The sequence below is a fragment of the Necator americanus genome, chromosome X (assembly GCF_031761385.1).
Source record: "Necator americanus strain Aroian chromosome X, whole genome shotgun sequence".
Lineage (NCBI taxonomy): Eukaryota > Metazoa > Nematoda > Chromadorea > Rhabditida > Ancylostomatidae > Necator > Necator americanus.
The window spans coordinates 32,432,481-32,445,223 of NC_087376.1; the positions used below are offsets into that span (position 1 = coordinate 32,432,481).

Genomic DNA, 12,743 nt, shown 5'->3' on the forward strand with positions numbered 1-12,743 from the left:
GTTGCAAATCGTCAACATGCGGTTGTGCTGAAATTATATCGTAATCCAGATTTTTTTTTGCACTTATACAAAGCATTAAACTTGTTGCGGAATCGCACCAATTCCAGGATTCAACAAACAGAAATTGTGTGAAGAATCTTTGTTATACATTGTAGTGTTTTTTTTTCAAATCTAATCCACAAATGTCGTTTTTAGCATCGTCCTTTTTTATCCGTACGTAAAAATAATTTTGATAATTAGAGTGACTCCTCGTGAAAATTTTATTTTGGTGAGAAGAACTGAAACACAAAACCTGTGCTAGCATTTCCTAACTACCTGATAATGAGTCCCAATTTATCTAATTTGTCCTGTGAGACACCGGTGACTCACACAAAACACTTCCGTTTTCTAATAATTAGGATGTTGATGTCCAAAAAGGCTCCTTTTTTCTTCCCTGTCATTGATGTATGGATTATCTGACCGCTTATCCTGTATCAATAATTAAGATGACAAAAAATCCAGTGTATAGTTAATTTTTGAATTTTTTTTTCTAGATTTTTCCACGTTAATATTTGCTGCTCATCAACTTTTGGTGAAAAAAACTGATGTTAAAAAAAAATAGAAAATAAGCGAAAGGTACTAATTCAAAGATCCTAATTGAATTTCTGTTGCTAGATATTTATTTTAGTGAAAAAATTTTATTTCGGTCATTTTTATTGTCGCAATTTCTTTTATTTTTATTTCCTTTTTATTCTTTTATTACGAATAATCTAAGAATTTTGCAATTTACTAGAAGAAAATTCCTTTTCTCCTCTTCTTTTAGTTTTACCTCAATTCCCCTCAACTTTGTTACTTTCTCAACCTTTTTTTCTTCTCTCTTTCTCTTCTTATCTATCATCCACATTTCCGCAAAACACGTGGAGGCTCAGGTGATCGACAATCAGAGAACTCATTCGAAAATTGTAAAATACTTTCTACGTATAATTCGCGAGCGTATCCCTTCTTTAAATTTCAGGAAAAAAACTCTGTGGGTAATTTTTCGACACGTTTATTTTTAAAATCAACATATCTGAGACGTTTCCACGGGTTCACTTAATCAGCAGAAATGTAATTTTGTAGTGGGTTATTTACTGCAGAGAGGATTTCATTGTTTTTCTTTTTTGTTTTTTTTTAATTCTATACTTTGTTTGACGACAATTGCAAATATTGTACGTGTATAAAAATATAAAGTAGGCTAGCGGCTAACGTCATCTCAAAGACAATGGGTTGTCCTCACGTCACCTCAATCCTACTGTTATTTTTACTATTTTTAATTTGTTATTACATTTAACGTATATCCAGAGTTATTTCTAGAGACAATGTTTAGCCACTACACCTTTTCAGCACAACATTTTTCATTCAAATTTTGAAATTTTTCAGGGTTTTTTTGCAAACGTAACAGTATTTCAACAGCAATTTCGATAATGTTTGAGATTCCGAGAATGAACGTATGGATTTACAGGATAAATCTCAAGGATTATCGCTGTTTTAAGGATATGATTTTTTTGAATCTAATCTTAACTACATCTGGTTACATTTAATCTATTCTATACTAGATGCGTCTGGATTCTTGTAGAAAATATTCGCTTCGTGTTTCGTATGGTATTGTTTCGTTCGAAGAAAAATGACAAAAAAATTTTCATAGGATTTCTACAAACTTTTAAGGTTCCTTTTTTCCATCAAATAAGTTGCGTAAGGCATGTTCTCTTAATTAGAACTTGGTGTTTTATACAGCGGAGTAATTTAAGAGCACGCGAATCCTGAAATGATGAATTTGATGGGAAGTTGGGGTTGAATAGACGGCGAATACACCAAGCATGACGTCATTGCTCTCAAAAATTCGTCCCGCATATTTCATCTGCCAAGCGCAGTCGTAGAATTTATAACGACCAGAAAACGTCACGATTTGCCTTGCTAACTAGAATTTTGTTCAGTTTTTTTTTTCGTTGAAAAAATTCCTTTCATTATTTTACATCAGCATTCGACCACGGAATAGCTCTCTGGATCAGTCTAAGAAATTTCTTCTAGAAATTTCTTAGACTGATCCAGAGAGCTATTCAATGAATTTCAGCTCGAACAACTAGCATCTTTTATTTTTGCTTCGAAAGTTCCAGAAAATGTTCATACGTTCCAAAGTGGAAATGAGAAAAAATAGCAAATACTTCCGTGAAATTGAACATATTCGCTGATTTTTAATTCTGCTTAAATTTCATACTTAAACTTCTTGGTCCCATGGCCAGTTCCCTTTTCGAGGATCTCCGAGAAACTCGTTCGTTACTGTATGCTAGAATTCCATTCTATCCGAATTTTATGGAAAAGTAGACTACTGAAGAAACATTCCATTGAATCAGTAGATGCTGCGGAAGAACAATTTCCTCCTCATTCGCTTAAAGTAACGTGAATAATATTAGTGAGTATGTGCCAATATTTAAAAATCCTAGAATGTTCTAGGAATATTCGCAATTAAGGTTCGACAAAAGTTTTTCCGGCTAAATTTTGTTTCTTGCTTAAGATTTCACCTTTCAAGTTCTTGGATTTTCTGATAATTGTTGAAATTTGGCTCCTTGTAATAGTTCTGGAATCACATCATCCTGGGAAAAGGAATTTTATTGGTAGGGACAATGTTTTGTTCTTCTCTGTGTAGAACTTTGATTTCTTTTTTATTTTCATCTTTCCTGACTCACGAAAATTGCTTGAAACCACTTGCTCTCAGGTGTATTTAGACATTCTTAGGTAGTAAAGTTTTGTATTTTATTATTATTCTCAATATATTATTATTTATTACAGTGAAAGTTTGCAATGTGCGTCAAACCTTTCTGCATATGTCACTAACAGTGTTACTGGGAACAATCTAATTTCATCAGTAAAAGTAACGAGGGCAAGCAACCTCATGGAATTTATTCTGTCATTCAAAATGTTCGATTCATGTTGTTTTCACAAAGTTTTACTCTTGTTATTTGATCCGAAACAACCGCAATGAAATGTGGTGACATTAACAGCTGTTCCATAGTTAATATATAAGCAATCCTGATTTTAAAAAACAATGAATTTATTTAGTGTTTAGAGAATATTTAGAAAAAAAACGGCTAGGATGAAATTTCGCGTAGGAAATAAACGTTTATCACGATGAAATTATTTATTTTTTCGAATGAGCGCAGCTAACCTTTGCTTGATAGAATTCCTTCTACATATAGAAGAGTATTCTGGGTTTTTTTTTCTTTTTTTACAAAAGAATTTTCCTTTTTCTGAGTAATTGCTAAAGGATGTGCGATCTTACTGTTAGAGAGTTGATCAATAATTTAAGGAGACTATTGGGATCACATTTCTTCTTTAAACACTCCTCAGTCCATGAAATAAATGTGACTTCATGCAACTACTAATCGTGACAAGCATATCAATCATATCATAGCAGTAACAAGTGCAACAAGTGAGGTTATGTTAACAAAATCGATTTTTTTTTTGTTTGTAGATGAAAAGAGAAATTATGAATGAATATTCTGTAAAAAAAACACACCAACTTTGGAAAAAGAAAACATTTTGCTCCGATAATATATGTAGAGCACATGAAGAGAAATGAGATTCACTTATGAACTACCTGTTTTTCTCTCCGATTTCTCGCAATATTCTGGATAATAGTCATTCCAGATGCGAATTTTATTGCAGAGAATCTCATATGATACTTGAAAGAAAAGATATTCTAAAATAAGAACTCTACCACATTCATTTATTCACTGCCACAGTTAATCATTAAATTTAGCTGTCAGCCATGTGATCTCATATTTTTCTTTAACCTTCACCACATAATCACATAATGGATTTTGCTCCAGGATCATATCCGAGCACGATCTCAACTCCCCGATCATTTCGCATTTACGTGCTACACTCGTGCTTACGTCAGTGATATTTTTAGACAACAGAATACTGAAAATAAACACGATTGATCTATTACAGCTAGACATTTTTTCTCATATGAACATATTTTGCAGACCTTCAAGCATTAATCAAAGTGATTCACGGGCATCGCTAAGCATATTCTTTATAATATTTTATATATAATAATTTCCTCACAAAAATTTAGCGATCCAAAATTCCATTATCTTATTTTTACCCGTTCGCTGACACTCACTTTAAGCCCACATTCTAAAAAAAATACGGTTTTGTTAAGAACTATGCCTTTTTGATCTACAGAACACTTCCGTAAAAATGAGTCCTCATTGAGTAAAATTTCATCTTCACTCATGTATTTTCCACTAATTATGATCAAAATAGAACCTATTCTGGTTTGAGTGGAGGGACCTCGTTTTACAACTATTTTTGCCTGCAACTAAGTTATTTTTGGAATATATCAACGAACAAAAAATATGAATAAACATAATCTTTCTAATTATGTTTACAATTAATAGTTTGGCTTTCATGCCACAAAAAATATTTTCGACGATTTTGACGTGTTGAAAAAGGACTAGAGATAATTATTACATTATTATTCTTAAACAATTAAATAATTTTTTGCAACCACTCAACACAACGGAAATTTTATCAACTTATGAATATAGTAGAATCGGCTCTCTAGGCTTTCAATGAAGTTCTCTTATTCTTTATTTATTTTATTCTTTTATGTTTTGTATGTTAAAAAATAGATCATTCTGTTCAATCCTACCCTTTATCACTTCCAGAAATGATATAATTTTCCGGAAATAACGCCTGTATTTTTTTTAAAGAATCTCTTCTTTTTTTTCACTAAAAATATGAGAGAAATTCGAGGAGTTTTAGAACTCTTCGAGCCACTGAAATATAAATATTAAATACTTATATGCACTAAAAATAAAAAGGATATTTACTAATGGGTGATGAGCTATTTCTAATATCCACACTATTAAATTAATTCGTTAAATTTCGAAAAAAATTTTAAAATGTTTTAGGAAAATATTTGTAAATGTGAATTCAGCTTGGAAAACCAACCTGATGCTTTCAATCATTCTTGAATTTATTTCAGCAATTGTGCCACTGCAATTTGTTAGTAGTTTTTCATTCAGGAGGGGAACATTGGCGTTTATTAGTGGATTCGGAAGAGATCCGCGGAGAAATACTTGCACTTCCCAGTGGTTTTTGGTACATTCGTATAGGTAAACAAATCAAGCAGAACTTTTCTTTCTTAGAGTATGTTGATTAGATTTTCCTATCCTTGTCCGAAACACTTAACATAAAGAGAAGACAGAGTGTTCTTTTCGCGACGGGAAACCTCACCGTATTTTGATTCCTTAGTAAGAATTCAGGAGTGTTTGGCCGGCAAAAACTTTGACATTCCCATGGGTATTGTGTTTAGTAGTGAGTGGACGATGTTAAGCAATGATTTTCCGCCTAAATTTACAATAATTGCGGTGATTCTTCAGGATTCGGCGTAGAGGAGTTGATCGTTGACGAAATGTTAACAGTACCGTATGTCAGTCTGTCTGGATGAGTGGGTTATCCAAGGGGGCATATCATCATGACGCCTGTTTGCTACGATGAGGCGCGGCCTCATCGTGTTTTTCGTGTGTCGAGGCGGCGGCTGCTCGGTGCCGGCGGCGGCGGCGGCAGCAGCGACGAATGAATGGAGCGACTCGGTCGTGTATGGACGCGGATTTCCGCACGTCGACCCACACTGCCATCGGTCGATCCGGCAGATGACGACGATGACGATGATCTGCCGGATACGAAGAATGCCGTATTCGAGATGTTCTCACATTCTACAGCGTCGAATCATAGAAAATCCGAAGGTGTCAACGCAAATCGTCCACGAGGTAGTATGGACGCGTCGACACGATTATCCTCCTCATCACCTCAACGACGACTTCGCTCACCGATTCCCGCAAGAAGCACTAATGTCGGGATACCGTTACCGAAAACGTCCCTTGATAGCAGTGCCTCACCACCATCGAAAAGTTTAGCGGTTCCTGTGAAAACGTCGAAAAACGTGAATCGAGTCGGTGAAAAACATTCATCGAGTACGAATGAGGAGTCCACGTCTGCTTCTCCGTCATCTACCTCATTTCACAGAGTTATGAAGGAAGATGTGAGTTATTCGATAGTGATATCGTATTCTTCCATCTATTCTCCTTTCATGCAGTTATCATGGTTTGTCGTAAAAACAGTTGGTGAGCATTATCTGTGCATCTATTCCATGAATCTCTAATCTACTGGAAGGAATTTATGATGCTTCCAGATCAATCCTCGATCACATGTGCGCTTTCAACTGATGAACGATTGTCCAGAGGCTCTAGAGCTTTTTTCGCTGAATGTTGATCTATACACAAAACTTAAATGCCGGATTCTTTTTTTTTTATGGATGTGAAGCAAAGTAAACAAAGCTAACATCAACATTTGACATGAAAGTATACTCTTAACTTAACTTTTCACTCGTTTTAAATTGCAAAAGATTTAAGTTTAAATTGAAATTGAGTTTTTAAAGGTTTTCTTATTTATCCTTATCGTACTATCGCTTTATTCCTTATTCCTATTAGATAATATTACTGTTTCAATATGTTTTCATAACAGGGGTTTTCTTTTTCCTTGATAGTCAGGATTTTTACTGAGTTGTACAGCACGATTTTGAGACCTACTAACTCCTTCTGAGTTTTTGGTTCTTCAGAGATTTTCATATTACGATAGATCTAGGATTCTTCAATATAATTTATTGTGATTGTGGAATTTAAAGCAAAGATTTCTAAAATATTCGTTTCTTTAACTTGAAGAGACTCAGTGAGGCACTTCCATCTCTCACAGTACAAAATTTCGCCTTGATATGTTCGATCCACGTTTTTGGGCTAGAAATCCAGGATATTCTAGCAAGGATTTAACATGGTACATACGTGCGACCATTTAGTACGATTAAATGAGCCAATAAATACGTGATGAGATCGACCACAAAGAGTTTTTTTGTGTAGTAAAATAGTTATTTACCTCAAATTATCTTATCCAGAATCCTTTGTACTGAACAAATTAGTCTATATGAAGGTACCTGGATCGAACGTAGTTATGTCGTCTATTTGCACTCTACTTGAGAATTGCGGATTTAACAGAATATCTTTCCCGACAGCATGCATGTTCGATCTTCTCCTATGTAATCACATCAGATAAAACATTGTGTTATTGATTTTCATAGAAATATTTTACTCCTGGATTATGGATTCTTTTTCTGGAATTAACCTAACTACTCGGAAGCATATGAATGCAGATTTTAAACGTGAAATGTTCATTTCGAGATATCATTTTATGAAATTCCAATGCAAATTTAATGACTATCGAACGATTATCGCATTATTTATACAAGCTTTTTTGTTGATCGAAGATATCCATGGAAAAAATGTTTACGCGGATCAAAGGCTATCCAGCTCAACAATACAGTAATCAACAAAACGTAAAATTTGAAGAGAATATCGAATGATTGGTTTTGCCTTGATTTCACGGTAGATTTTCTATGCGAGTATATTCTCAATAAAACCATAAATTTCTCCCTAATATTCATTTATAAAGAAGGGGAGTCTCTGGAAGAAAAAAAAGGAGGAGAAAAATTATCTCAAGGAAGTCAATGTAAATATGAATTAAATAATATAATAAATAATTGTAAATATAAATATAAATTCAATTTTATCTTCGGAAAAACTTGAATCTGTTCCATCGGTTCAGAGTGATGTTGTTAAAACAATCAAAAAAAAAACATTGTAGTAATAGAATTTAAAAATTCACATTCAATATGCAGTAATTTTGCTTCAATGAAAAAAAAATTAATTTTAAAAAATGCATGACGGAAAAAAGTACCACTCGTCTAGGTTTTTTTTCCTCGTCATGCTTGACTCTATGAATTTTGATGAGCTTAAAGCTATGCACGTGTAAATAGAAAAAAATAAAATGAACAATCCACAATCTACATAATTCCAGAATGTCTTGTCACGAATGGCTGAAACGTCAAGCTCAGATGTGGTAAATCCACGTCGAAGCAGTGTATTCGTGAAACGAGGATCTGTCAGTATGGAACCGATCAAAAAAGTCAATCTTGAAGATGTTTATCATGTTTATAAACAGGTTAATTACTTAAACTACTAATTACCAGTAATCGAGTTCTTTTTAAAACTTGTATTTTTCAATACAGCTTGGAACAGGCCGATTTGGTTACATAAAATTGGCCGAACATAAACAATCGAAACAAAAAATTGCCATTAAATTTTTTCCGCGACCTCAAATAAAGCAGGTTAGTGATTTTGTCGTTAGAAGCAAAATTAAACACTTAATTAATTTAGTCAATTAATTGGTGCTATTGTATGTCCTTGTATCGATATATAATATATCGATTTATTTTATGTTTAGGTCGATTTTGTGCGAGAGTACAACTATTCTTTCTTCTTATCTCCACATCCACAAATAATTGACACATATGAGGGCATGTACCAGGTAATTGACGTTGATTATGGATTCTCCTTTTTCATTTCTCAGGAGAATGTTTTTTGTGTAGACATTTAGTTTCGCAACCGTTAGAGATTGATTGGGTTGACTTTTTTTTATTCCGGGATTAGTCTAAAATTTCCGCGAAAATTCCACGGTCTTATTTCATTCCTTATTCTTGTCATATTTCAATCGGATATAACATGGTTATATATGGTTGATGATGATGTTACTTATTATAGGCAGGTGACGACTCTGCGTTCTTCTTCGTCCAGGAATTCTGTCCAAGAGCCTCACTAAGGGAAGCAGTGGAGGCCACAAATCAACAAGGTTCATCGTTTATCGCCGTCGTCGTCGTCGTCGTCCTCGTTTTTTTTTTCGTAGCATAAATTATCTGCGCTTCTTCTTTTTCTTCACGTCCCAGTAGGATATGGCTGAGCTTCATCATTCAATGACATCTGTTGTTCGAAGGAGATCTGGAAAACATCACGCAGACCGGCGCTAGCACAGTTGGCATCTCTCCAACGAAAACAAATCTTACAAATCGCATCGAATTTTTTTTTGTTGTACTGAAAATGTTCGCAAGTATTGATGGAATTAAACAGATGACTTGGCCTATTTTTACAGCAAGATATAACATCAGCAAGCTTTAGTTTCACTTCCAATTCCAATTCATTTCAGGGATTGGTGAAGCAAACACGAAAAAAGTTTTTGGAGCTGTTCTATCCGCAATTGAGTTTATGCACAATGAAAATCTCGTTCATCGTAACCTCAAAGCAGAAAATATACTTCTTTTCGACAGTAACGATTTCTCCAAAGTAAGTTTAAGCCAATATTTTACTTAATTGCCCGTATTATAAAAGCATGAAGCCAGAATTTCAGTTAGACTTATAAAAATTGTGATGAAAGCAGTCCGGTTTAGATTCCATTCTTTGAGCGCCAAGGATAAAGCACTTGAGGATGCGCTTATTTTTTTCCGTTAGGTCATCATTACTCAGCTTTATTTGTTGTACTTCGAAGATGAGTACTCTTCTATGAGAAGTCCTTTGGGAATATAAAGAAAATATCCGAAATATTCATGAAATTTACTACTTTTTAGTAATTATTTTCTTTTTTTTTTGAGAAACAGCTTTTTTCTGCTCTACAAATCTATTACTAACAATTTACTAAGAACGTCAATTTGGTTTTATGAAATTCGTTGAGAGATAAATAGAAATGATTATTAATTAATAATTGATAATAATAATTGAATAGTTGATAATTGAAATTCATGTAAAGATTTTGATTGACAAATGATTTTAGTCTAAAATTGATTAAAATAAGAAAATGAATGGACTCAATCGATATGACCGTATAGTCAGCGTTTCGTGCTCATGTACGAATACGCATAAATCATGTTGTTTCACTATTTCTCTTCTCCTCCGTGGATTGAGTCAGAACTTTACATCCGAAAGAATCATGGCACGAATCGAACATTTACGATCATTTTCCACATCATTATCGAAGAAAAGTCCGCTATTAAACACGCATGTGTCGAAGCGGAAGTCGATTCCCCTGAAACAATTGCTAACATCACTTGTTAAAGTGAAATAATAATAAATAATAGTAAATAATAAATAGTATTAAAATAATAAGTGGTAGTAATAGATAAATAAACTAATAATAACTAAATAATATAGTGCTACATAATTTTTTGTTGCTGTCTGTTCACTATTTTTTCTTGGCAAATATGTTGCTTAATAAATTTAGTATTCGTCACCTTATCATTTGTATAATAAATCCGTGAAAAATAATAAATATGATAAACAGGCAAAAATATAATAATGATAAACAAGGAAAAGTAAGTCCGTAAACCATTAACCGCAGCTGTAGTCGGAATCCATGAGATACTTAAAACGACAGTGAAACAAAAAAAAACCGGTACATATTCAAAAACAGCTCGGAAAAAATAAACGTTGGCGACAACATTCTCGTTCCTCTTCTAATTTCCTCACACCATTCCAGGCGAAACTCACCGATTTTGGACTAACACGAAAAGTGGATGCTACGGTGAAATATCTGGAATATGTGAATAATTATCATGCACCAGAACTTTGTGAAACAGTCGTCAACGAAGTTCTGACAGTGAATAAAAGTACGGATATCTGGGCACTTGGTACGTTTTTTCTTCCCTTGTTTTTCTTCAAAAAATAGTCAGCTTAAATCCACAGCTGTCAATTATCACAATCATTGTACCATTCGGATCCATCCCTCATCACTCATTTTCATTTGATCCAGTTCGATTTTTTCTCCGTCTCTGGAGCGCATAGAACATATTTAAGGAATAGATTGATTGTTGTGATCGAAAGTGTGGGATCGGTTGTTGATGTGTGTATGCGCGTGTGCGGCACCGGGTGGATGTCGAGCAGAACACCTGTTTTCAGGGAATTCGTTGTTTGGGTACACGCATGCACATCATGAAAACTTGAAAAATTCCAACGATTAAAAATGTGATTTTGTGGGATTTTCATCACCTCATTTTCATGGATTTTCTTCCCGAGAGATACCTGTAAGTCAAAACATTATCACTACTTGTGACAAGAGGACCTAGCCAGCAAACTGATTTAGCGCCACAGGAAAAGAAATCCGAATTTATCCAGGTTAACCTCTATATTTTACAACTTTTTTTTTGTCAAATCTCGTTTTTTTTAACTTACTGCTATTTTTACCTATCTACGATCACTTGTGTAAATACGTTAGGCGATCCTTAATCCATAGGCCCATATTTATGGTTCTAATCTCTTGGATCTAAGTTTATACATAAATTATCCGCCTCACATCACCTCATTCTCTACTAAACCTATAACAAAAAAGACATGTTGGTGAATTTCAGGATTTGTCTACACGTTCCAGGTCTATTATATTATATATTCTTCTGACTCTCTTTGCTTAATTTGCCATCATATGTTTTTTTATTCCCCTAATAATCCTAGAGTGTCGAATCAGTTACGAACATTTCGAAAAGCTGCACAGACATGAACGGTTTCCAGAAAAGCGCTTTTTTTGATCTTTCACGTCAAAGGATTCCTGGCATACATCTTGCAATGACTGCAAAGTAACTAAGAACAGATATTGCAAATCTTTGTCCCATCACGAAAAAAAGGAATCAGCGATTAGTTAACAGATTTAACAGGCTGAGCATTTTGAGGAAAAAAAACAAGCTTTTAAAAAAACCAATGAAGATTTAACTTCTTATCGATGCCGCTTCCTCGGACAATGAACAGACGTCTACAAATTTCCCAGATTTTCCAGGATTTTCCAGTAAAGTTTATTATTACAAAGAATACAAGTAATACCTCTAAGAATGAAAACGTTCCAAGCTTCAACACTAGTTTATCAATAAATAATCAAAATTAGAAAATAAATAAAAAATTAGAAATAATAATATTCTGTTTTCTTCTTGTAACACACTTATGGGTGTTTTCAAATAAATAAATGAATGAATATTTTCGCATATGTCACTAAAATTAAGAATAATTCGAAATTTCAGGATAACATTGTGTTTAGAGGCGTATTTTTATGTTTTGAATTATTTCTCAAAATAATTCCAGCAACATTACGTCTATTTTTGTTTTCTTCCCTTAAACACACGTGGGCTCATAGCGAACAACTGTTATTTGCTTACGTCATAACGAGGAAGTTACGCCGTTTGCTGTTTAACGAAACCCCGAAAATAGTAACCGGCTTCTATTTTTCAGCATATCAGTGTTTTTTTTTTCATTAGAACAAAATATGGAAAATGATTCTTTTAAATAATAAGTCTGACGGAGAACGGAGGGAGAAAAAAAAAAGATGGGCGATGAATGATCCTGACACCTTTGAGCAATTACTCTCTATAATGACCTTTTCCAATCAGAAATTCCGGAGAACACTCAATCATTGGATGCCCTTTACGTGAGAAATGAGAATCGGTGCTGAGAGCTGGGCACGGATTGACGCAATCGTTGACGAATCCTCTTGAATTTCCGGGGAAAGACCTACTTTTTTATCGTGAACGTTATTCACTTCGTTAACAAATCCCTGTAGTATCCAGAAATCTTTGTACCGGATACTTATCCATTTTTTAGGTCATATTCTCTGAAACTGTTTTTTTTTCATAAGAGAACGGGTTTGGAATCGTTCTAAATTTATTCGTGAGCTTTGAATTTTTACTTCCTTTATTGCCTCCTCCTGGAAATAGCTGCGATCCAACTAATTTGAGTGACATCTCCATTCTCGAGTGGTGGTACTCGATCCTCCGAACTTTGCAACACATTTCTCCCCGAGAC

General features: G+C 34.1%; 1 protein-coding gene across 3 annotated transcripts in view; it reads left to right on the plus strand.

The window, feature by feature from the left end:
- RB195_026129 (uncharacterized protein) overlaps window positions 1-12,743 on the plus strand; it is a gene marked incomplete at both ends in the record, with an annotated part of 34,831 nt that overhangs the window by 20,311 nt on the left and 1,777 nt on the right. For 2 of the 3 annotated variants that reach the window (XM_064214545.1, XM_064214543.1), the window contains 6 exons: window positions 7,936-8,079; window positions 8,147-8,245; window positions 8,362-8,445; window positions 8,679-8,766; window positions 9,118-9,254; window positions 10,441-10,591. In XM_064214545.1, the coding sequence (XP_064070424.1) occupies window positions 7,936-8,079; window positions 8,147-8,245; window positions 8,362-8,445; window positions 8,679-8,766; window positions 9,118-9,254; window positions 10,441-10,591 (703 nt within the window). Of the gene's footprint in view, window positions 1-5,608; window positions 6,071-7,935; window positions 8,080-8,146; window positions 8,246-8,361; window positions 8,446-8,678; window positions 8,767-9,117; window positions 9,255-10,440; window positions 10,592-12,743 lie in introns of those variants that run through there. The other variant, XM_064214546.1, reaches the window with a different exon arrangement.